General features: G+C 40.5%; 1 protein-coding gene across 6 annotated transcripts in view; it reads left to right on the top strand.

Moving 5' to 3' along the window:
- HDAC5 (histone deacetylase 5) overlaps positions 1-27,065 on the top strand; it is a 2,571,411-nt gene that overhangs the window by 2,007,781 nt on the left and 536,565 nt on the right. For all 6 annotated transcript variants that reach the window (XM_044055165.1, XM_044055164.1, XM_044055163.1 and 3 more), the window contains one exon: positions 357-582. In XM_044055165.1, the coding sequence (XP_043911100.1) occupies positions 357-582 (226 nt within the window). The remainder of the gene's footprint in view (positions 1-356; positions 583-27,065) is intronic.

The raw sequence follows: 27,065 nt of genomic DNA, 5'->3' as shown, positions 1-27,065 counted from the left end.
GCTCTGTGCTCTTTTTCAGGGGAGACTTCAGGAAGTGCTTTTACTTTCTTTAAGGTGTACACCAGTCAGGTAGTCATTCAGTTGTGTGGATCATTACATATTACTAGATAATTTAATTGTCCATCCTTATGAATCTTTGTGTTTTATGGTCAATAAGAATGCATTTGCAGCAGGATTGGCATACACCCAACCCACGCACAGTGTAGACTGGTTGGGAGTTTTGTTGTCTAGCCCTGTACTGTGACACCTACAAAAAAGAAATTACTAACAGCATGTGTGCAAATCAGTGTGAAAGATATTTTCTATTAAATCCAAACTGTCTTATAGTCTCCTTTCTTTCTGTTAACATCTTACAGGCATCTCCAAGTTTATCAAGCCAGCAAGAAGCAGAAAGGCAGGCAATTCAGTCGTTACGTCAGGGTGGAGCTCTGACAGGGAAGTTCATGAGTACGACTTCACTGCCTGGCTGCTTGCCGGGTTTGGGTCTAGATGGAGAGGTCAACAATCATAACCATCCTTCTCTTTTGCAACAAGTTCTTTTGCTGGAGCAGGCTCGGCAGCAGGGTGCCCTCATAACTACAGGTAAGTCAGTGGAGCAATCTTAAGGTGAGCCAGTGGAGACCTCTTTGTTTTTGTCAAAAAGTAGAATTTTATTTACATTTGTGAACTGACAGAGATGCTTCATTGTTGCATAAACCAACAAAAGTAGCTCATATTCCTAGGTAAGCTGGCAGAATATTGTCATAGCTAGAGTTGTGTTCGTTGAATGATCTTTGTTCAACTGAAGATTTAGCTATGTGTTAAAATCACAGACAGTGGCAGGTTGAGAGCATTCCTTCCTGTGCTTGTGAGGTCTTTTTTCTGAATTGAAGAAGTGGGATACACTTGCAGATCTTTTAAGCTGAGAAATAGTCTCACCCTGCCATAGTGTTACAATTCCTACACCCATTTACAGTGGATATAAAAAGTGTACACACCCCTGTTAAAATGCCAGGTTTTTGTGATATAAAAAAATGAGACCACAATAAATCATTTCAAAACTTTTCCCACCTTTAATGAGACCTATAACCTGTACAATTCAGTTGAAAAACAAGCAAATCTGTTAGGGGAAAAAATATAAAAAATAAAAAGTGTACAATAAGCTGGTTGCATTAGTGGTGCACACCCTTAAACTAATACTTTGTTGAAGCACCTTTTGATTTAATTACAGCATTCAGTCTTCTTGGGTACACACCTGCCATCAATTAAAGAGACTCTGGTTAACCCCAAATAAAGTTCAGCTGTCGTAGTAGGATTTTCCTGACATTTACTCAGTTTCCTGCTATAGCAAAAGCCATGGTTCACAGAGAGCTTACAAAACATCAAAGGAATCTCATTGTTGAAAGGTATCAGTCAGGAGAAGGGTACAAAAAAATTTCCATAACATTGGCTATACCATGGAACACGGTGAAGACAGTCATCAAAAAGTGGGGAAAATATGGTACAACAGTGACGTTGCAAAGAACTGGACGTCCCTCCAAAATTGATGAAAAGACAAGACGAAAATTAGGTAGGCTGCCAAGAAACCTACAGCAACACTGAAGGAGCTGCAGGAGTTTCTGGCAAGTACTGATTGTGTACTACATGTGACAACAATCTCCCGTATTCTCTATATGTCTGGACTATGGGGTAGGTTTGCAAGACAGAAGCCTTTTCTTACACAGAAAAACATCCAGACCCGGCTAAAATTTGCAAAATAATACATCAGGTCTCCCTAAAGCATGTGCGAAAATGTGTTATGGTCTAATGCGACCAATTTTGAACTTTTTGGCCATGATTCCAAATGGTATGTTTGGCGCAAAAACAACACTTCGCATCACCAGTAGAACACTATCCCCACGGTGAAGCATGGTGGTGGCATTTTCATGGTTTGGGGTTGTTTTTCTTCAGCTGGAACTGGGGCTTTAGTCATGGTGGAGGGAATTATGAACAGTTCCAAATACAAGTCACTTTTGGTTCATAGGTAGGTACTAGGCTATCGGCTCTGGGGCCTATACAAGCCCAGCCAAAAAGGTACCCTGGCTTTTGCCACCCAAGAAAATTATTTTCCTGTGCCACTGTCTGAGCAGAGCCACAGGAGTGATCCCTGGGGTGAATTTTCTATTTCCCATCCAATCATCAAGATTTTTCTTGAAGAGTGCTAATGTGGAGCTTTGTTTGATATAGATAGGTAGTTTATTCCAGAGTATGGGAAGTCTCTGGGACAGGAGTCTATCCCTCCGGCACATTCTGTTTATTGTGGTGACAAGGTTTAGGTCCCTAGAGCATGTAGCTCAGAGGGATTGGGATTTCTTTAAGTGGAGCATGTCCAACAGCTCTGGGTTTGACATAGCTTTGTATGTTAGTCAGAGATCACCTCTGAGTAGACGATATGCGATCGAGTAAAGCTGGAGTTTTTTGAGATGGTCTGCATAGGGCATCTGTTTGAGGCTGGTAATCCTCTTTGTGAGGTATTTCTGCGGCCTTTCCAGTTGTTGTAGATGTCTTGTGAGGTACATACCAAAAGGGGCGTCGTACTCTATAATGAGTCTAATGAGTGATGAGTAGAGGGGAACAATGACCTCTTTTTTTCTGGATGAGAAACCTTTTGTGATGAGGTGTGCCACATAGAAGAATTTCCTGACTACTGTGGCGATGTGATTATCAAAGGAGAGACTACTGTCCATCTGTGTCCCAAGGTTTCTTATCACACTTTCGGTGTTAAGTATACTACCGCCTATGTTGTAGTTCATGGGTACAGAGTTTTTACCAAAGGGGATGACGATGCACTTTTTGGCATTGAGCTTGAGGCCATGGCTTTGACACCAGGCATCTGTTTCAGTGAGGCCCTTTTGTAGGATGTCCACATCGTTAGGAGTTTCGATTATGGCTCCTAGTTTGCAGTCATCTGCAAACTTCATTAGTCAAAGACCTGTGTTAGCCTGTACTTCTGAGAAGAAGATACCAAACAGGAGAGGACCCAGGACTGAACCCTGTTGTACTCCACTTGTCACTGGTCTGAAGTCGGATTTGGAGTCTGCTACTTTCTCAGTGTGGGTTCTGTCAGTGAGCCAGTTGGCAACCCATCTTGTGACATAAGGATTTATACCTAGTTTAGTGAGTTTATCTATAATTCCAGAGTGGGGGATGGTGTCGAAATGGTGTCGAAAGCCTTGGCAAGATCTAGATAGGCTGTGTGAACCACCTTACCCTCATCGTCTACGGCTTTGGTGACTGCTTCAAAGAAGTCTGTTAGGTTTAGGAGACATGATCTGCCTTTTACAAACCCGAACTGGGTGGGATCCAGAGTTTGGAGATTACCAATGTCTTTGTTTATAAGTTCCAGGATGATACGTTCCATGCTCTTGCAGACCAGGCTTGTCAGGCTAATAGGGCGGTAGTTCCTGGAGTCCATGGTGGCTCCCCCTTGTGGAGTGGGATAACCATTGCCGTGTACCATTCAGCAGGCACAAAGCCTGAGGTGAGGCTATGATTGAACATGGTACTTAGGTGGGGTGCCAGTTCATTCTGTAGTTCGTGTAGAATGCAGCCTGGGATGTTGTCTGGTCCCATGGATGCTATGTTCTTGGCTTTGGCAAAAGGTGCTTCAACAAAGTATTAGTTTAAGGGTGTGCACACTTATGCAGCTGGTCCAAAACCTTCAGGCATCTACTAAAAAGCTGAAGATGAAGACAAATTTCACCTTTCAATACGACAACGACCCCAAGCATACATCCAAATCAACAATAGAATGGCTTCACCAGAAGAAAATTGAAGTTTTGGAATGGCCCAGCCAGAGCCTAGACCTAAATCCAATAGAAATTCTGTGGAGTGACCTGTAGAGGGCTATGCACAAGAGATGCCCTCGCAGTCTGACAGATTTGGAGCACTTTTGCAAGGAAGAGTGGGCAAATATTGCCATGTCAAGATGTGCCATGCTGATAGACTCTTACCCAAGAAGACTGAATGCTGTAATTAAATCAAAAAGTGCTTCAACAAAGTATTAGTTTAAGGGTGTGCACACTTATGCAACCAGCTTATTGTACATTTTTATTTTTTATATTTTTCCCCAACATATTTGTTTTTCAATTGAATTGTGCATGTTATAGGTCACATTAAAGGTGGGAAAAGTTTTGAAATGATTTATTGTGGTCTCATTTTTTATATCACAAAAACCTGGTATTTTAACAGGGGTGTGTACACTTTTATATTCACTGTATACTACTGAACTGCTATTAGAAAAGCAATAAATAACAGTGAGAAAGAAAGATTTGAATCAAAACGAGGCAAAATTATTTTCATGTAAGGTTGCATAGAAGAATTTAAGGAAATAATTTTATAATAATTTGTTAATCAGGTAAGCCCACTGGACACACAGGAGTTTCTGTTTTCTGGGACAGCCCAGGAGCACTGTATGGTTAAATGAACTGCCCAGTGTCAGACAGCAGGTGAATGGAGGCAGAAGGAATCAAACCCTGCATCTTGGACTTGAAGGAAATGGCTTCTTAACAGCTCATAACCTAAATACTCTGCAGTAACTGTTGAATCTTTCATAATATTTCAAGAAACAGATGGATAATGACTGAGAATTTAAGGGAAACACGTAAAAGAAAAGCTGCCAGAAACTAGAGGCCTAGAATGAAGAAAGTATAGATAGATTAGTCAAGAAGTGAATGGAAATATTTGGGGGGTAAGTTAGGGTATAAGAAAAGCTCAAAAGAGGTTGAGGGAAACTTAATAAAATGGTGAGGTGGGTAAGAAAAAAAGATGATGGGAACGTAAAGTCTGATGAAGATGGTCAGGGATGACATCTGTCTGGTAGGACTGTTACAGCATCACTCACAACTGCATCCAGGCAGAATACCACTCAGGTCAGTGTGTGCCACCACTCCTTGGCAGTCTATATGACAGCCAGTCCCTGTCAGTGGCTTCTGCTTGGCAAGATACCTTTTTATTCTAAATCCACATGTAGAACCTACTCACTGGTCAGCCAAATGTCCTTCAGCACAGTACAGAGAGTGTAACAATGACACATCCATAACAAAACAAAATTTGAACTGTATACATCTACTTGAGTCAAACAGAAGTGGAAAGCGGAAACCTTAGTGAGTTGACTTCTGCGTGAAAGGGTGGGATAATCCAGCATGACTGCATATTCTAGGTCCTTACTTGAGCCTAAGGGCCCACCTGAACTGATCAGAGTGAGTCAACTTGTGGAATGGATTGAAATGATGAGGATCAGGTGACCTCTAGGGAGAGAATATGCATCAGGACAGTACAGAGGGGAAATGGGACTTAGGTGTCTTTGGATGATACAGATGTGTCCGTATAGGTTCATTGGTTCTTAGGCAAGTACTAGGCTACTTGCCGTTGTGGGCCATTTTAAGTCTAGCCAGTTTCACTTTCAAAGGAAAGAATCAAAAATTATACCTTCTGTCTGTGAGGTAAACACCCTAACCATTATATCAACCATTCAACCCCTGTGGTTGGTGGATTTGTTTCTGGGTAGGTTTGATTTAAGAGATACTGTGGGTCCTCTTTTTCTGTGGCTGCTTGCAGTGCAGTTACTTAATGTACTGTAATGCTGGATTTGCACTATTCCTTTGGGTAGGAAGGTACCTGTCTTGCAAAAAGATTACCTTAGAATTAGTAAGACAGCAGCAGGAAAATATTGCACATATTACAGGTCAGTTTTTAAGGCATTCAGAGACACTCATTGGATAACATAAATTTGTTTAATGTACATATCTCATTGACAGGGTCAGAATGAGGCTTTTATTGTGCAGCTATGTAGAAATGCAGCTTAAAGTGGTCTTTTCCATAAATATATAGTTTTGAGATATTATGCACAAGGTTTTTAGAACCCTTTGTAGAGAATAAGGTCAGAGTAGCTACCATTAATATAATTCTTAAAAAGGTTGTTAAAATAAATTTCGACTTTTTTTCAATAGAATTGGTTGTGAAGTATTTCACAGTATACACATATTTAACATGTACAGTCTTTTCACCATCTGTATAAATGACCTACATAAACAGTAAGTGGGCTACCAGTAGTGCAGTATGTTCCACTCTTCTGTGCTCTGCTACTGATGCAGACAAACTACAACAGATCGCACAAGAATCTCTAACATCCATCGAAACCTGGCTCTCTAAGTGTCATCTCTTTTTAAACCCCCCCCCAAAATCAAAATTAATACTATTCTTTCCCAAACAGTATTCCATACTAAAGCCCCATTTTACAGTAACCTCTTTAAACTGTACCCAGATAAAATGTGTGTCTCACACAAACTTGCTAGGCGTTATAATTGATTAAAACTTGAAATTTGATAATCACATAAGAGAAATAATTCAAAAAAATCACCAGAAACTTGGAGCACTGTACAGATTAAACCTTATCTTACTGCTGCAACTAGGATACAACTAGCCTCCACCCTGTTACTTCCAAAAGTCCTCTGTGATTCGCCCATACCGATTAATTTACAAGACACACTATCCCTCATATTGCATCAGTGCTGCAACATAATAGCTAACCCTGCTAATCTGCACTACAAATCCCACCACTGCCTTGACCCTTAAACAACTCATCTGGCTCAAACTACCACACTACTTAAGAATTACCCAACTAAGACTGGCAGATAAGCTCCTCAATAACCCTATTTACTGCCTAGTCCTAACAAATCTATTACAACTGTACTCACCAAACGGACCACTGTGTTCCACCGAGCAGGCCGTCCTTCAAATTTCTAAGTCATTTAACTCATCCAGCAACTTCCTATACTCTCCATTTGTTGACAGAATATGGAATTCCGTGCTATTACCCCTCAAGCAAATCCACAACCACAGAAATTTTAAATTCCAACTTAGAACTTAACTTACAGATAACTGGCACTGTTCTTGCTCTGCTCCTGGATAATTTTATAGACTCAACTCCCACTCTCCATCTTCTTGCTCCTCGCTCACCTTTCATTTCACTCTCCCCTATTATTTTTCTCACTAATTCTTCTTCTCTACCAAAATAGTTTTTTTGTCTCCTTCCCAATAGCTGTCTAAGCCCTTGTATAAAATAGCCATCTTAGGTATATGTATACCTAGGCAGTCTACACAAAAATGTTCCTCTTCCATAACTGTACTCCATCAGCTGAACTGCAAATAAGTGTAACTATCCTGCTACATCATATGACTACACCGAAAAGACTTCTTCGAACTGTATTATGCTTCTACTGAACTGTACACCAGGCTGTGCTGACACTGCATTTGCAAAAATATACCCACTGTATGCAGCACTAAGAACATCAAATGTATTTATTGACTATTTTATTTCTACCTATAATTATGCTCTAAGCCATTACTATCATCAACTATTTTTAAACTACTGTTTTGTAAACTTTTAAGATTTTCTTTTTTTAAACTTTTCAGTTACTAGTGAACAACTGTTTATCTGTTGTTTTCTATGTATTCATTCACTGCTTATGTTATGTAACCAACCATTACTGTGGAGCTATTCTCCCAGGGCCTCCACTGAAAAGGAATTACTTGCATGTGCCCCTAATCAGACTTTCCTGGTAAATAAATGCTAATAAGTAAGGGTAGGGGGATACTGTTATTGCCACCTGTAACATGGTTTGTTTGCTGTACACTGAGCAGTGGGGTAGCAGTGCAGAGCTTTAAAAAGAAAAGAATGAATCACTTAGTATTCAAGCTGCACCTTTAGAACTGTCGTTAGCCCCTTGGTGGTAGAGTGAAGGTTGTAGGTAACTGTCTTTTTTTTTGGGGGGGGGGGTCCATGTCATATAGGGCATGGTAAGCCAGCATAAGAACTTTGTAGAGAATATGTGATCAAGCAGACAGCCAGTGAAGACTCAGAAGTACTCATGTGATATGTTGTTAAAATGATTGATCAGTTATTAAGTGGGAAGCAGATTGGGCTATTTAAGAACAGAGCAGAAATTTGTTGTCTACAGGTTATTGCACAGTGACAGTCTAATTCGGTTGCTGGTCACAATTGCAACTTTTGCACAGGGCCATTTCTTATTGGTGTGACTTGTGGCAAGTATCTACTGTTGAAGAGATGGAGGACCTATTTGATATCCACAGGCTCTGCCCTGTCGATGAGGATAGTGACTGAGTACATGTGGAGAACTAATTGAGGGAGTGATTAAGGAGTACATTCTAATACAGTGATTAAGACTCAAATGAGGGATAGAAGTGTGAAACTACCCACTATTCAGCTTGGTCATCAAGCCTAGGCTGCTTTGTAACCCAACCTCAAACGTCCTTTATTACAGAAAACATTCACTTTACTGTAAACAGAAAAATAAAATCAGTTTGAGTGCTCAGCAGTTAGCAAAGAAGCAGAAAGTAAAACAGGATTGGTTTCAGCATAGGATGCAGACACCAAGAAAGTAGTGGTAGGAAGTAACTGGTTTACACAGTGTAATTTAATGATCAAGTGAATGGACAGTGACCAATTAGTAAGCAGTCCTTAGAGTTGTAAGAACTATTCCTTTGAGGGGATGTGGTATTCACTTTACAGCACAAAACAGGGACTTGTCTAAATAGTTTAAGTTAGTATACATCTAGGCTCTTCATGTAAAACTTGCTTACATCGCATAATGACAGTCTCAATTAGCTACTGTGCACAGGTACAGCTCTTGCACAGGGCCAATTCAGAGTTGTGTAATTTGTGGCAGAGCTCCTGCAATTTAAGAGGTAGAGGACCAGTTTGGTGTCCATGGGCTTTGCTTCTGTTTTTGTAAGAGGATGGTGAGACATCTGCTCACGTTAGGTCAATTGACACCACAGCTTGGTATTCTATAGATAAAGAGATCCAAGATTCACAGGCTAGTTGAATATAGTACTGCTGATGACTTAAATGTGCCAGGGAAGACCACTGTTTTCTTGTTAAGTGCCTTCATCTGCAGCAGTTGTAGGTACCAAGAGCAAATAATCTTTTGTATTCTGAAGTTTGGACATCGTGAATACAGAGTTCCTTGCTTTCTCCATGAGAGGTCCGCACCTGCTCTTCTGATGTAGAACAGAACACCTTGCTTTCAGATCCTTTTTGCCTTGATCACACTGGAATGTTCTTGTATGCCTTTCTTTGTTTGTTGGCTTGCTTGCTTGTTAACTCCTTTTAAGGACCCTTACAAAACCTCCACCTAGTCACAGTAACTGTTAGTATCTGACAGTATCTGACTTTTCAAAATTGCCTTGTAGTGACCATGTCTCATAAGATAATGCCTCCTGAAACAGTCACAAAACCTAAAGTATGAGATATTTATATTATTTCTCAGGGCTCAGATCAAATTTTATATATCTTCTAGCTGGTCAACAACTCATTATTCATTAATGGATTTGTTTTACTTTTTTGTATTTATTAACTAGGGTGGAGCATTGATTCACATAAGCCTTTTTCATACGCTGTTCAGGAGCAGTCTTGTTGAGTGACTTGGTCTGAATCACACAGCAAGCTAATAGAAGCTGAGAGAGACAAACCCTGGATTGTAAGATGAAGCTTGCCAACAGCAGATGGTTAAATCCCTGTTTGCATTACATCAAAGTATTTTACATCAGTGTTTGCAGAGTAAGCGACCAACTACATCTTCTGTAATTTTAGAATTAGTGAATCCGTCTGATTCACTTACACTGCTTTCAGTTTGTGTGTGTGTGTGTGTGTGTGTGTGTGTGTGTGTGTGTGTGTGTGTGTGTGTGTGCCTGCGCTGTGCAAGATCACAAATAGTGAGGTAAGCAAATTTGCATTTTTCTCCACTGTTGTGTGATCTTGGCACTGGTATATTTAAAGTTATGGGGATGTGGGAGTGCACACTTTTCCTTTTTAGGTTTAATTGCAGTTTCAAATTTAGTGTTCTGTTTTAGTTTGTTTTTCTTCTCTTTGCTATAATGAGTTGTTAGAGGGAGAATGGGAGAATCAGCTGTACGTATGGACCTATATATATATATATATATATGTGTGTGTGTGTGTGTGTGTGTGTTTGTGTGTGAGAGAGAGTGTGTGTGTGTTTCTTTCTGTCTGTGTGTATGTGCGTATATATATATATATATATATATATATATATATCATACCCCTCAACCTGGAAGTATCAAAAATCTGGACAAAGGCCCATGAAAAATAGGTACAAATCTGTACGCTGATTAACTTAATATTTGCGTACATAATTATGTAACCCTGCCTACTCTGGTGGATAAAAAATAGTGTTCAGGGCCAGAACTGGAAACATGTTTGGCTAGGGCATTATGAATGGACTTTTTTCTGATATGATAGATATGCTCTCGAATTCTATCTCTAAAGACCCTGTTCGTCTTACCAACATAAAAAGATTGGCATATTTGACACACTGCCAAATATACAAGAGTAGAACTTTTGCAAGTTGCTTCAATATTAAAAACAAAGTTCCTCCCCAAATCAGGATGACAAAAAGTGTGTGAAGTGTCAATATATGAACAGAAATTACATTTGGCACAGGGTCGCATTTGGCCTACCAATTCACATTTGGTGCTGTTAAATTGTTTCTGATATAATAACCTCTTAAGATTTTTTCTATTTTTGTAGATAAAAACTGGTCGATCACCTAAAATATCTTTAATGTCATCATCCACCAGGAGAACAGACCAAAATTTAATAAAAATACCTATAAGCTCTTTATAGTCCATAGTATAGAACAAAGGAATTTTTAGTGTAGTAGATTTACTTATATAAGAACAAGGGGCAATAATATTCTGAGGCCCATAATATGGAGCTGCAACATTACCATGCAAAGTAGAAATTCCAGCCAAATTTTTCTTGACTTCATTAGAGGTATACCCTCTAGACAAGAGTCTGTGACTCAAATTGTCTAGTTCATCCAGAAAATAACTGTCCAAAACATTTAAACATGAAGCCCTAACTCTGGCCCTGAACACTATTTTTTATTCAGGGTCATAGAACTAATTTGTCCTAATATAAGAGAAGGGGATATTAGGAATGAGACAGAATATCAAGAGAATAATTGGATTATTATACTTAGGGCAGACAGGGGCCATGGACTGAATGAAAGAGCTAGTATTAAGCCTTCTCTTAAGAAAAGGAGAATAAGGAAATAATCATCGTTATAATTTATTTTTAAAACACATAAATAATGCGTTACTATTTCACATTGATTTTTTTATATGTACTACATTGTTGTTCAATGTTTTAAATAGCATTTTTTATTGTTTTATTAATTGGAACTATGAGCTGCACCTTTAAGTAATGGTTTTACATTTACTTCATTTTTATTGGTTCTGAAGTTTTTGAATTTATATACAAGTTGTTTTTTTATATTTTATTGTAACAGTCTGACGAAGCTCTTAAGCGAAAGTGCTTACTGTATATATTAATAAATTTTCTGCTGTTTTTTGAGAACTTTGGACTGGCTTGTTTGCTGCGTTACCTATAGTAGAACTCTGAACTAGTAAAACTGCATTCAGCGTCACACACACAGACACTTCATTATGAGCAAAAGATCTTCACATAAGCGCATTCTGAGCAAGCAAAAGATTTTCTACCTTCACAGAATAATAAGCGTCCTCTACTCCAGCAAAAGATCTTCGGTTGCTGCCACGCCTTGCAGATAGAGCCAATTCCAAGCACCCATTTGAATAACGCGCTCACACTCATCACGGGAAACAACTCACAAGTACAGGTACAGCTTAATTGAATAACTGTCTCCAAAGCGATAAAGTGCTCATTTGAATAATCGGCTCGCACTCGCAGATCACGGGGAATGAATACCAGCTGGAAATGTGCATTTGGAGCCCTTGAGCTCAATTCGGACTGGCTGGTAGCCCTGACGGAGCTGACGTCATCGCGCATGTGATGACGTCAGCTGAAAATAAAAAACAAGGACAAATTTAAAATAAAATAAAAGTTAAAGCTGGGAAAATGTCGGAAATGGAGGGGTGCCACTCGGGAATCATGGCACCCCAGTATTTGGACCCCAAAATTCGGTAAAAAATTAGTTATTCGGTACGGTTGGGAGGTATGATATATATATATATATATATATATATATATATATATATATATATATATGTGTGTGTGTGTAGAAAAGTCAAAAACACACCAGTTGTTCACGGTAGAGGTGGTTCCAAAACTTTAATAAAATAGTAAAAATAAAGAACAGGTAAGTGCTTTCGCATGTAGCTTCTTCAGACCTATTATCAAAGTAAAAACTCTAACCGGCTTTGAAACACCTTGTAACAGTTTCATGCAATCAACTGAAAAAGCATTAAAAGTTGCTAAGCAACATGATTGCATTGAATATGCCAATTAAATAAACCAATTAAGTCTGTTTACATTCATATTCCTAAAAACAACTAAATGTTATAATGACTATAAAAATGCATATGCAATTAAATTAAATACTCATATCACCTATTACCTAATAATTCATAAAAACATTTAATCTATTTCATAAACTCAATAAATAGGAAAATGTTGTTGTTGTGTCTTTCGGCTTTTCCCGGTTAGGGGTCGCCACAGCGGAACTCCGGTCCGCTAATGATTGGCAGTTGATTTTTACATGCTGAGTTGCCAGCTCTGACGCACAGCCTTCAACGAAGGTACCCCCATTCACGCATGTCTCCACACAGAAGACGCTCTAGTTGAGAATCGAACAGGACAATGTCGTACTGTGAAACGACAATGCTACCGCAGCACCACCACCGCAGTAATAAATAAGAAAATGTACATATTAAAATTGCATAACTGCTCAACTAGTGCGTGTTGATTTAAAAACATTCCATCTACCCTATCTCTTTGTCAGCATCTTTTTTATGGGTCTTGCTCTCAGTGCGGGTTGTATCAAAACATGTTCATTAAGGCCAGGGGAATAATGTGCCCCTAGTCTAAAAATCCATTTCATCTCGGCATAATATGTCTTGTTAACTATATCCCCCATCCTAACATCTTGATTTAAAACTTCCAATACTAAAAACTTGAAATTGTGTCTCTCAGTGGATGTATTCATGTATTTAGCTATTGCACTATAGCTCATCCCTTTACGTGCACAATACAAATGGTCACATATCCTCTCCATTAAATGCCTGTTCATCTTACCAACATAAAAACTGGGACAGGCTGTGCACTGTGCTAGATAAACAAGATTTTTAGTGTTACAGTCAGCTTCAGGAAAATGTGTAAATATTTTGTTGTAAGTGAGATGTGTGAATGTCCTAGACTCATCTATACAATTGCAAAATTAACAATTATTGCATTTGACAGTACATGAAGAAGTTGTTAACTTATTGCTCATGCTGTGAATATTCTGAGAAAAACATAGTCGCTGGCATAAAGATTTCTTATTTTTGTATCCAAATCTTGGCCCATCACCCACTACCCCGGCAATATCTGAATTGGTTCCTAAAATAGGCCAATGCCTATAGATGATCTCCCTGATATTCCTTTCATCACTCGAAAAAGCTAGGCTAAAAAGGGGGCGTGTTATCAACACTGTCAGCTGCGGATGTTTCCATTCTATGTTGTAAAAAATATGGTTTGCCTCTATTGTGCCTCCACATTCTGACCTTGTTTTGTGTATGATGCATCTCCTTCTCATGGTAGCCTCTGGATCTGAAGTCAGCATCTATCTGATTCAACCCTCTTTCAAAATTGTGATCATTACTGTGTAGGCGACTAACCCTAAAGTTCTGACCTTCCAAAATGTTACGAAACACATGAACCGGAAGCATGCTGTTGCGATGCATGTGTGTGGCTTGATAGCATTCTTTTTTAAATAGTCTAGTCTCAATCTTCACTAGCAGAACATCCAAGAATTCAGTCTTCACATTCGACCGTTTGAATGTGAATTTCAAAAAAATTGTGCTTGTGTTCAACATATGAACAAACTGGTATAGTTCTGTCAGCTCCCCTCTCCAAAACATGAAAAGGTCATCCACAAAACGTCTGTAGAAGGGCAGATAAGCTCCATAGAGTTCAGACACATACATCACATCCTCCTCCCATGTGGACATAACCAAATTGGCGTAGCTATTGACACATTATATATATATATATATATATATATATATATATATATATATACACACACACACACACACACACACACACACACACATGCACATATATATATATATATATATATATATATATATATATACATATATCCATACAGGTTTACCTTCATAATGCCGATCATGTTATGGTCAACCCCGCTTCCCTGAATACCGAACTGCGACTCTTCAAAACGTCGAACACTAAATTTCCGAACGACAAAAACTCGCCCATTTTTTGACCCATGTTAGCACTGGTGTGGAGGTGTGGCGTGGTCGGAAATGTTGAAATTCGAAGTTTTTTCGACATTTAAAAGATTTCGCCGTTCTGGATTCACAGAAACGGTTCGGTGATGTGGCCGGTCAATTATATGTGATCGATATTATGAAGGTAAACCTATATACATATACACACACACACCACTCATGCATACATACGTATACATATTTTAATAAGCATTTTAGTTTTTTTATTCTTAGCTGTTGGAACTGACAATATATATATATATATATATATATATATATATATATATATATATATATATTGTGTGAGTGAGTGTGTTTCTTTGTGTTATGTGTCTGTGTGTGTATATATTTATATATATATATATATATATATATATATATATATATACACACACACACACGCGCGTGCATACATGCATATACATATTTGTATAAGCATTTTAGTTTTTTATTTTTAGCTGTTGGAATTGACAATATAGCAAGATAATGTGATACATTTTGAACTAGAACACTTTTAAGATTTTTCTAACCATTACATTTGTTTTCCTTGTAGCTACATGTCTAAATTTTCTGTATTCAGTTACTATACATTTGGGACACATGATGCAGGCAAATCAGAACTATATGGACATAAAGAAATGCTTCATTCTGTTCAGTGTTGCCCATACACTATAAAACACAAGGCATTGAGGAGAAGTAAACAGTGCTAAGTCTAATTCTCAAAATGTGGTAATAGTTTAGAAGTATTTTGCATCAGAATTTCAGTGGTTATCTTGTGATCTGTTTAAGTGATTAGTGATGCACATTGTAAAGATCACTGCTGCAGCATCATATCTTGCACATGGGAATTGCATCACAGCTGGATGACCAACTTCCCAGCCTGACTTCCACAACTTTCTAATGTTTACCGTGCAGGTCTACCCTTTACCATGTCAAGTCTCATTATGATGTTCTATATAAAAGAGAGAGGCTTGCAGGGCATCATTTGTTCTTTTTTGCCACAGTGATTGATTAGAAGTTTATCCACTTGTATTATCCCAGCATCCTCCAGAGCTGTGATAAGTACCCAAACTGGAAATCTTTTAGTTGTGTAGTCACATTTGTTGCATTGTTAACTAAGATCTTTTTGACTGTAATTTGGAAATGTTTCTGAGGCCAGTGACAATGCCAAAATATACTACTTAGCACTTCTACCTTTATTGTCTGTTTTGCCATAGTGAGAATCATAAGGTTTCTAAGTGTAACCACTGAGCTTTGTTCAGTAATATGCGTTGCAATAAAGGCTACATATTTTAAGGGCTTTCCTAGAGCAGATATATTTTCTGGCTTTAGGCTGAAAGGTGGCAGACCACAGGCCTGTTTTTTTGAGCGAGTGTGTCATCACTGTAAAGTGCTGGCCGATTAAGTGCAAACAGAAAATGGATACGAAATTAGCAGCTGCAGTTTCCACAGGAAGAGGGAATGAGATATTTACCATTCCATACTGTGAAGGTCTGTGGGCATCATACTGGAAAGGCAAAGACAGGTGAGCCCCTGGATTCAGTGTTTCATTCAGTGTTTTGACCAAGTGTCACTGCCCCTTTGGATATCTAAAATCTGATTTGAATATAGGTGTCTCAGTCTTGCCAGTCATTACTGTAATTAGCTGTTGCATTATAGCCAAACACAGTTTCCCTTATGCCCACAGATTGCCAGCCTTTGGCTTACGTTTCAGGGGGAGCTGTACCTCTCTAGATATCCCATTTTTTGTACAGGTGCCTCTTGATGCTTTAGAGGAGATAGCCTTTTTATTTTTATGAAAAATGTCTTGGGCTGCCAAACCTCTTGTACTATCCCAGTAACCTTACACATGCTTTTGGGGTGTCCTTCCTGTTGATGTCTTTCTCATCCCTTACAGTTTTTTGATTGGTGGCATTTAAAGAATATGTATATTCATAGCGGGGGGCTTCTGCTTCTGCTCACTATACTGGATGAACCATCCACATCTGTATGACACTCCTCAGGTAGGAGAAGAGACAAATCTTGAGTTGTACTCTGAATTGGATCCCAGAGAGAAGAATCATACTTAATAATCTGAGATGTGTTTCCCCCTAATTTATGGCTTTGAATATGGGAATTGATCATTGTCTTAAGGCCGACATGGGTAGGGACAGGGCCTTCTCCCCAAGCAAAGAGGGTACCTGCCACTCCCATGTCTCCCTCCAACCACCATCATAATTTAAGAGAATGGTTGGCCAGTTTTAAAACCCAGTGGTTTGACCTGAATGCTCCCAAATGGATAAGAGAGCTGTCACTACGGGATCGGGTTCATATACCTTCTGCCCTTCATGCGGATGCCTATCACTTCACCAGACCAGGTGGCTCTGGCAGGGCATTTCTAAAGGAAATGCTGTCTCTGATGGACATAAAGTACGTTCCACCATCAGAGCTAGGAAGAGGACTCTGTTCAAAGCTGTTTTTAGTTCTCAGAAAGAGCAGATCTGGAAGACTTGTTTTAGAGATTGCCAGACTGAACAAGTTTCTGATGGCAAAAAAAAAAAAAAAAAAAAAGATGCTAATCCTTCAGTCTGTCTTATTCCTCCTTTTGTCAGATTTTTTCATTGTCACTTATAGGTTCATAGGTTCATACTAGGCTATCTGCCCTAGGGCATTTATAAGCCTAGCCAGAGTGTGTATGGCTTTCGCCACCCATTTTAAATTAATTTTGCTATGCCCTTTTTCGAGGTTAGTATACTGTGCCTCTGTCTAACAGTGACACAGAAGTGATACCTGGGGTAAACCTACGATCTCCCATCCACTCATCAAGATTCCTCTTGAAGAGAGTCAGTGAGGGACTCTGCCTAACCTGGACTGGGATTTTATTCCAGAGTGAAGGGAGCCTTTGGGTTATGAATCTGTCCCTCCAGCATGTCCTATTTATTTCAGTGCTGAGGTTTAAGTCCCTCGAGCGTAGCTCGATGGGATTTGGATTTTCTGAGGTGCAGCATGTCCATTAATTCCGGGTTCGACATGGCTTTATACGTCAGGCACAGATCGCCTCTGAGCAGGCGGTATGCCACTGAGTAGAGCTGGAGTTTCTTTAACCGGGCAGCATACGGCATCTGTTTGAGCCCCTTGATCCTCTTGGTGAGGTACTTTTGGGGTCTTTCCAGTTGCTGCAGGTGTCTGGTAAGGTACATCCCAAAAGGGCATTGTACTCAATTATGGGCCTGGTGAGGGATGAGTAAAGAGGCACAATGACCTCCCCTGATCTAGATGTGAATCCCTTCATGATTAGGTGGGCTATATAAAATGTTTTTCTAACCACTTTGGCCACGTGGTTGTCAAATGAGAGATTGCTATCAACTTGGGTCCCCAGGTCCCTAATTACTTCTTCTGTACTTAATGGATTACCACCTATGTGGTAATTTGTGGGCACTTTGTTTTTGTCAAAGGGGATGACTATACACTTTTTGGCGTTTAGCTTGAGGCCATGGCTCTGGCACCAGTTGTCTGTTTCTATGAGGCCCTTTTGGAGGATGCTTGTGTCGGCTGGAGAGTCTACTATGGCGCCCAGTTTGCAGTCATCTGCAAACTTGGTCAGCCACAGTCCTTCCATGTTGGCCTGTACCTCCGAGAAATATATACCGAACAAGAGAGGTCCCAAGACTGAGCCTTGTGGGACGCCACTTGTAACTGGTTTGGAGTCTGACATGGCTCCAGCTATTCTAACCATGTTGGTTCTGTCCTTGAGCCAGTTTGCAACCCATCTAGTGACATAGGGGTTTATATTTAAGCTGGTGAGCTTATCTATAATGCCTGAGTGGGGTATTGTATCGAAGGCTTTTGCGAGGTCCAGGTAGGCTGTGTGGACCACCTTCCCCTTGTCAATGGCCTTGGTGACTGTTTCAAAGAAATCGACCAGGTTTAAGAGGCAGGATCTGCCCTTAACAAAGCCAAACTGGGTAGGATCCAGTGTCTGTAGGTCCCCAATATCTTTATTTATAAGGTCCATGATGATCCTTTCCACAGCTTTGCAGACCAAGCTAGTGAGACTTATGGGGCGATAGTTTCCAGGATCCGTTGAGGCACCACCTTTGTGGAGAGGGACCACTGTTGCTGTACACCACTCTTTGGGTACATATCCTGTAGTAAGGCTGAGATTGAACAGTAGTTTTAGGTTTGGGTTTAGCTCTTCTTGGAGTTCATGTAGAACGCAGCCCGGGACACCGTCTGGTCCCATTGATGCTGTGTTTCTTGCTTTGGAGAGGGCAGCTCTTACCTGAGCATCTGAGATGTCAGGGGGGCAGCACTCTGCTGGGATAGATATTAGCCCTTTTGTTGGGGGTTTGCGCTGAACCTGTCAGCTAGGATGTTGGCAATGTCTGTGGGTTTGGTGTATTTTTTGTCATTTTGGACTAATTCTGAGCATATCTGGGAATTCCCACCCAGGTTCCTAACATAACTAAAGAAAGCCTTGTGATTATCCTTAGTGTCCTGTGCAATTTTTCTCTCGAAGCTGGCCTTAGACGATTTTATGAGTGCCCGTAGTTTTTTGCTAATACTGATCAGAGATGCCTTCCCTTTTTGGGATTTTGCTCTGTCATGTAGTAGCTTCCTCCTTCTATTGTATAGTTTGTTTATGGTTGGGGTCCACCAGACAGGACGTCTGCCTTTGGAGGATTGGGTCTTGGTTTTATTTGGGATTGCATGATCCATGCATTCCTGAAGGTGTTCATAGAATGCGTTTATAAAGGATTTTGTGGTCTGGGCAGATATCCACAGGCCCGGGGGCTTTGAAGGATTCCACCTCGGTTTTGAGGAGTGTGAAATTTGCTTTAGAGAAGTTTTTCACTGTGGTTTTCTGGGCATGGTTGGGATGTGAATATCCAGTGAGATTAGTTTATGGTCTGATCTTACCAGTGAGGGATACACTTCTGGTCTGGAGCATAGAGTCCCCATGTTGGTGATGATCAGGTCCAGTATGTTTTCACCTCTTGTGGGAGTGGTAACAAGTTGTTCCATAGCATTTGAGTTTATAAATTCTAGGAACCTTTGGGCTAGGATGTTGGAGCTAGAGTAATGCTCCCAGTCTATGGTTGGGTAGTTGAAGTCACCCAATATAATGGTGTTTGGAGAGACCTTCATATTTTCCAGTGTTCTCAGGAAGGCCGAGTGGGGTTCCTGGGTTTGGGAGGATGGTCTGTAGCAGGCTATAAACTGGAAGGCAGTTTTACCCACTGTTAGTTGCACATGGATAGTCTCTGATGCTTCGTGCTTTGCCACCAACCTGGAGGTGTGGGTATCTTTGACGAATATTGATACTCCCCCCTCCTTTTGTGGTTCGGTCCAAGTTTTGGGGCTGAAAAGCATGGTATGAGGTATAACCTGGTAGTGCTGGGGTGCTCTCGAGAGCCTTGAACCAGATTTCTGTTACTGCACAGATATCGATGTTCTCCATGCTAAGGAGAGTTTCGAGTGCGTGCATCTTGAGGTTTAGACTTCTGGCATTGAGTAGCATTACTCTTAGTTTCTTATCCCTTGTGATACCTATGGAGGTGGGTTTGTCTTTTGAGCCTTGCCTAAAAAAGGCACTATGGGGGTAGCAAGAGCCTTTGCCAATATCCGAAAGCCCAGGGGTGACAGGTGCAAGCCGTCCCTAGCGAAGCATCGTGGCTTGTCGAGCATGTCATCCCAGGCTGACAATCCCCTTTGAATGACACCAATACTTAAGCCAATTGTTGAAATTGATAATCTTGTCTTCATACTGTGGCATCATTCTTGGTGAGGGTAAGATGCTACTCAAGGTCAGGGTCATATCGGCCTGGGCTACATGCTTAGAGAGCTCCTCTATGTCTCTTTTCATGTAGTCCAGGGAGGTACGTCTCAGGTCATTCACACCAGCATGGACAATGACTGAGTCATATTTGTACTTGCCTTGGAGTGACCTGAGTGCTTGTGTTATGTGGCGGATCCTAGCGCCCTCACCATGACCTTCTCCTTGTTCAGCCTGGTGAGCGGGACGTCAGTGTGCCTGATGATAGAGTCACCTATTACAAGTGTATCATGTGTGTTGTTTAGCCTTAAGGGCTGTGACTGTTCGGCGCACTGGCTTTGTGAGCTATGTGTTGCACGTGTTTTGTTTTGGGGTAGCGGTTGCTTGGGTGTCTGCTTTGGAGGTCTCTGCTGCTTAGGCAGATTTTTATTTAGAGCCTCCAAGTATGTTTTTGTGTGTTTATGTGTTTGGTTTGCTGTCATGGTAGGTCTATGTGAGACTGGAATTGTAGTGAGTGTGGTTTCCTTCTCCTCCTGACTGGTTATGCCAGTACTGAGTTGAGACAGCTTAGCCTCCAGTTTGGCTATATGGTTGCATCTCTCACATGTGTTGGAATTTGTTGGGAGGAGGAGAGGGTTGTCTGTGTACATTAGGCAGTTGTAACATTGCCTCAAGATTCCCAGGTTCACCAGCTGGACCGGAGAGGAGATTGACAACTGACCTTTGGACATGCTAGAATAGTATTGGGAATTCCTTTATAATTGAACAAAAGGGCCAATGGGGAACAAGTTACTCAAGGGAGTTTGTGAGGGTGTAGTGCTTTTAATTTTTTAGTGCTGACTTATATAATTGCTTTAGTGAGCAAGTGCTAGGCTTTAGCGTAGGAATAGGGTGTTTATTATGAGAACTATATCAGTTCCAAGGCTCAAACCCAAATAAGCGGCGCTGCTCGATGCCGCGCTATGCACAAAATCACGCAAAGCCGCGCTACAGCGGGTTTTATACAGGCGGACTTGAAAGAGCTAGAAATTGGCCCAAAACAGCGAACAGACTACCAGATTCCTGTGCTGGGAACACTCCTCCAGGGACAGATAGGCTGCTCCAAGCTCCCCACTGCCACTGGTGAACAAAGAAGCCTCCCTCTATCCAAGTAAGGAAATGGCAACACAGGAACTTTCCAAAGGTCCCGAATACAGCAAAGCCTGTATTTGGACTACTCTAGGTCAGGAAAGATGGGAAACAAGGATAACTTTTTTTTTTTTCTTTTTTGCAACAAACAGCAGGAAATTGCAATAAATATGTAACACAAGCTAGCGCACTTGAGTGTGTAGCCTCAACAAGTAAATGCAACAAACAGGACAAACTTTAAAAGTGCAGGTGCAAAAACAACTTTAGACAGTTTAAAACAGTTCAAGAAGCAGAAATATTTGCAGTTTAGCTAGATCGGACAGTCGCACAGGTAGTAGCAGGAAAAAACACTTTTATCAGGTTAGCAGTCGCTCTTTTAGCCTCTCTGCTGCTAGCACCACTCTGTAGGACCACGAGGAGCTTGGCTGAGTAGTAACAAGCGCAAAAACCTCGCCAAAGCGGGTTTTATACTTGGGACATGAAGAATGTTTATTTATGCATCAGTATTTACAGGGACCACAGGAAAATACCTGAGATTTACTACATAGGTAAATTACTTACAGTTCACTTCTTTGCTCTTTGGGCTGTTCAGTGCTCTCAGCATATTCACAAAATTGTTAGACTTATTTTTTTCCACCATATGTGTCAGTGATGTATTCATATACTTGTATCTAAATGACTGCCTGTATCAGGCTAAATCTCAGCAAAAATTCACTAAGGCAAAGATTGCATCATCTACCGCTTAACCATCCTCAAAGTATCCCTAAATTGCATTCCCTTGCAAGTTGTTTCCTAGAAGCCATCCAAAATGTCTCTGACTCAAGTAAAGATTGTATCAAGTGCTTTTTCACCTAGGTAGCAATATATGCTTTCAGTAGTCTTCATGATTCCATTGACCGGGCTGCTCGTGAGAAACGTCTAATAGAGTCATAAAAAATCCTGTAGTGTTTGCATCTTCATTCACTGGAAAAAGTAATTCTGTTTTATTCCAGCCATTGACAGAGCATTTGGAAGGTGGGCTAGTAGGTGATAGCAAGGCATGGAATACCATTTTTACAGACCAATGGGAGTCGCACCTTCAGTTTGGATGCCCCCTGATTTAACCCACAGAGTGTGCAAGGGTCCCTACAGGTCCAAGAGGCATGGAATAACAGAGTCAAGACTAAGTTTGTACTTGCCATTATATATGCACTCCAGATATTCATGTCTGGTGGAGAATAGGCGTTCTCAAGGTAATCACCACCAACAAGACATTTACGTCGTATATCAACAAACAAGGGGCATACACACTGGAGGCTACCCAACATATTCTGAGATCTATGATTGAACCAGAACCTTCATGTATGACTTGTTAAATTCCATTGGTGCAGAAAGACCTCATAGACTATCAGGATAGATTCACTTATGAACCCCACAAGAGGGAGTTTAATCAAAAGGCTTTCTTCATGCTAATTTTAGTTTGGAGTACTTCAGAGGCAGTCCTTGTTAGCCTTTGCACAGAATCAGTAGACCACAGGGTACTGCACCATGTAGTCATATAAGGGAGGTGCAGTGATTGATTGCAGTGATTCATTTTAATCCATTGGAGGAAAGACCTACATTATGCCTTTCTTCCCTTCCTCTGATCACCATTGGTGGCATCATCTGACCCAAACAGTGGTTCTCTGTATCAAAGGTAGTGAGCATGGATCGTACCCTGCTGTTCCTCCTCCTCTCACAGCCTTTTTTCCCAACATTGAGGAACTCTGGTGCGTCCAAAACTAAAATGCCTCAACATAACCGCCTCAAATTAAGATCTTGCTTTTTTTTAACACCTTTATTGAATTGTCATTTAAGACATAATAATATACATTTATATAAAAGAAAAGAAATCATGCCAACATGTTCTTAGTTACAAAAATTATACATCACAAATGTTTTTGAATAGCTTTCGTAAATCCAACATTACATAAATTGTTCTATTTCTGCCTTCCCTTAAATCTTACTCTACCTCCTCCGGAACAGTATTCTACGTGTATTATTCCCAAAATTTTAATTTTTTTCTATGTAATTTACTCCTACCATTTCTAAAGACTCCACTTCCAGACCTTTTATCTCTGTTGCAGTGTTCAGTGCTTCAAATGCAGTCGGTTTAGACTTTTTCTGTTTTCTAGTAATTTTTTTTTCCCACCAGAATTTAGCTTAGCAAGGCCTTATTGTATCTAAGCAATTCAGATCTTGTGCCACTAATCAAAAAAAAAAAATTCCCTTAGTTACACCCATTTGTTCTCCCAATATTTCTGACGAGTATTTTGCAGGAAGTTTTTGAAGTTTGCCAACTAATCAGATTTCCAAAACATATTTTCCCATTGTCCCCATTCTTCCCTATCACACCTCCATTTGCAATCTACCTCAGGAAAAATTATTTGGAGTCTGCTTGGGGTATAAAAATACCTATGCAAACACTTCCAAGCAAAAATCCAAAATCTTCTAGACTTTGTTGCTTACTTGGGAGTCATATGTATGTCCTCTAATTGTTTCCTTTTTGAATTACTTATCCACACTCTCTGTCTTTTCTGACCTCCTCTGGTTGATTCCTGTAGTTATCATGCAATATTTATATGCCCTAGTAATGCTCCCTTTTTTAACAGTAACCTCTGTTCTAGATTCAACTAAAAATTTTACCATAGCAGGTCTTTCACTTTAGAGCCCCATATCCCTTGCTTTTTGCCTATATTCTGATATCATTCCCTGATAGGGAAGGCATTCTTTAGCCTGCAATCCAAATGTCTTTTTGGCCTCTTTAGCCTGCAGTCCAGATGTCTTCTGTTTATCTTTCCCTCTCTAGTTATTTACTCCCAATACCTTGGTTCCTTTGCCAGTTTTCTCCAATAAATTTCATCCCCCTCTTGCCTATTCTTTGTACATCTAACTGCAGTCTATTGGCAAAATCTCCTTTTTCCATTCTTGTGTTTGCTTAGTTCTTAGAATACTTTCTGCTGCTTTATGATATGATAATAATCTGTATGGCTATTTCTTTGTGCCAGTCCCAAGTCTGGATAAATGGGGAGGGTTGTGTCAGGAAGGGCGTCCAGTGTAAAATATTTGCCAAATGAGATATGTGGAAAACAATACAGATTTACATACTGGATCGGTCGAGGCCCGGATTAACAATGACTGCCACCAGTACTGTTAAGCCAACAGGATGCTGGCGGAAATTGGGCTAATGTTGGCAGGAGGAGGAGAAGGAGAAGAGGAGGGGGAAGGCATACCCGAATGCAGGAAGAGAGGAGAAAGGTTAGGAGTGTGGTAGTGAGGGTAGGAACTTTGAATGGTGGTATTATGACTGGTATAGGGAGAGAGCTAGCTGATATGATGGACAGAAAGAAGGTTGATATATTGTGTGTGCAAGAGACCAGGTGGAAGGGAAGTAAGGCCAGGTGTATTGGAGGCGGGTTCAAATTGTTCTATCATGGTGTGGATGGGAGGAGAAATGGGGTAGGGGTTATCCTGAAGGAACAGTATGCCAAGAGTGTTTTGGAGGTGAAAAAGAGTGTCAGAGTGATGTTTATGAAGCTGGGAATTGATGGTATAATGATGAATGTTGTTAGTGGATATGCTCCACAAGTTGAGTGAGCGATGGATGAGAAAGAAAAATTTTGGAGTGAGTTGGATGAAGTCATTATGACTGTACCCATGGTGAGAGAGTGGTGATTGGAGCAGATTTCAATGGGCATGTTGGTGAAGGGAACAGAGGGGATGAGGAAGTGATGGGTAGGTATGGTGTTAAGGAAAGATGGTAGTGGATTTTGCAAAAAGGATGGTCATGGTTGTGGTGAATACGTATTTTAACAAGAGGGAGGAGCATAGGGTAACATACAAGAGTGGAGGGAAATGCACACTGGTGGATTATATCCTATGCAGGAGGGCCAGTTTAAAGGAGATTGGAGACTGTAAAGTGGTGACAGGGGAAAGTGTAGTTAGGCAGCATAGAATGATGGTCTGTAGAATGACATTGGTGATCAAGAAGAGGAGGAGGAGTGTGAGGGCAACACAAAGGATCAAATGGTGGAAATTGAGAAAGGGTGATTGTGAGGTGGAGTTCAGAGATGAGTTAAGACAGGCACTGGGTGGCAGTGAAGAGTTAAAAAACAGCTGGTTAACTACAGCAGAGCTAGTAAGGGAGACTTCTAGAAAGGTGGTTGGTGTGACATCTGGACAGAGGAAGGAGGACAAGGAGACCTGGTGGTGGAATGAGGAAGTACAGGAGAGTATACAGAGAAAGAGGTTGACAAAGAAGTAGTGGGATTGTCAGAGAGATGAAGAAAGTAGACAAGCGTATACGGAGATGATGTGCATGGCAAAGAGAAAGGTGGCAAAGGCTAAGGATAAGGCGTATGGAGAGTTGTATGAAAGGATGGACACTAAGGAGGGAGAAAAGAACTTGTACTGATTGGCTAGACAGAGGGACCGAGCTAGGAAAGATGGGCAGCAGGTAAGGGTGATAAAGGATAATGAGGGAAAAATACTCACAGGCGAGGAGAGTGTGTTGAACAGATGGAAAGAGTACTTTGAGGGGTTGATGAATGACGAGATTGAGTGAGAGAGAGAAGGTTGGATGATGTGGGGATAGTGAATCAGGAAGTGCAACAGATTAGCAAAGAGGAAGTAAGGATAGCTATGAAGAGGATGAAGAATGGAAAGGCTGTTGGTCCAGATGACATACCTGTGGAAGCTTGGAGGTGTTTAGGAGAAATGGCAGTAGAATTTTTAACCAGATTGTTTAATGAAATCTTGGAAAGTGAGAGGATGCCGGAGAAGTGGAGACAAAGTGTTTTGGTACCGATTAAGAATAAGGGTGATATGCAGAGCTGTAGTAACTACAGAAGGATAAAATTGATCAGTCACAGCATGAAATTATGGAAAAGAGTAGTAGAAGCTTGGTTAAGAAGTGAGGTGATTACTAGTGATCAGCAGTATGGTTTTATGTCAGGAAAGAGCACTACAGATGCGATGTTTGCTTTGAGAGTGTTGATGGAGAAGTACAGAGAAGGTCAGAAGGAGTTGCATTGTGTCTTTGTGGACTTAGAGAAAGCATGAAAAACACACTAATACTTTTCTTCTGCAGTCATCTCTCCTCTCTATGAAGTGTGCTCGCTCTATTTAAATGGCTTGGGCTGCAGGTGCACCCCCCCCCAACCTCAAAACTTGAATAAGTACTATTGCTGAAGTGCAGTTCCAGTGAAAATATTACAAAAGCTTGTCTGCAAGCATGGCCCTTCTTCAAATTAAATGCAATCTGTTTAAATGTATTGGGCTGCAGGTGCAACCCCCCCCCCCCACCCTTCAAACTTGAATAAGTACTATTGCTGAAGTGCAATTCCAGTGAAAATATTACAAAGGCTTGTCTGCAAGGACGGCTTTTCTTCAAATTAAACGCAATGTATGTCTTAACTTACAACATAAAGACTTTAATGTTAATGCCTTTATATACTGAGGTTTTTTTTTTTTGTTTGTTTAAAGCATGCACACTTGCAGTGGCCTGACTAGCTAGCCCAGTTTTCCTAACTTCAATCCTGTAAGACCCCATTTTGGACTCTAGTTGATGACACACTGTTGGGTTCTGTACCTCTCTCTGAGTAGCAAGGCAAAATTTTTAATTTTTATCTATGGCTTTTACATCCAACTGTGTTTTTTCCCCAGTTTCATATGTGACCAGTCAGTATATTCGACTATTTTTGTATGGCAATAGCTATCCACTTCCAAACTAAACTGCACTACCCCAGAGTTAGTAACACCAGAAATAATTAACTTGTGCTAGTTTAGTTCCCCCCTTGAACTGTACTGCCATTTACTTAACTGCAGTTAATCTGTTCTCTTGGTACTCTCT

Source organism: Protopterus annectens, chromosome 13.part0 (assembly GCF_019279795.1).
Source record: "Protopterus annectens isolate FY-2018-M chromosome 13.part0, PAN1.0, whole genome shotgun sequence".
NCBI classification, from domain to species: domain Eukaryota; kingdom Metazoa; phylum Chordata; order Ceratodontiformes; family Protopteridae; genus Protopterus; species Protopterus annectens.
The sequence above is the reverse complement of the archived record's forward strand: the minus strand, read 5'-3'. Positions and strand labels throughout refer to the sequence as shown.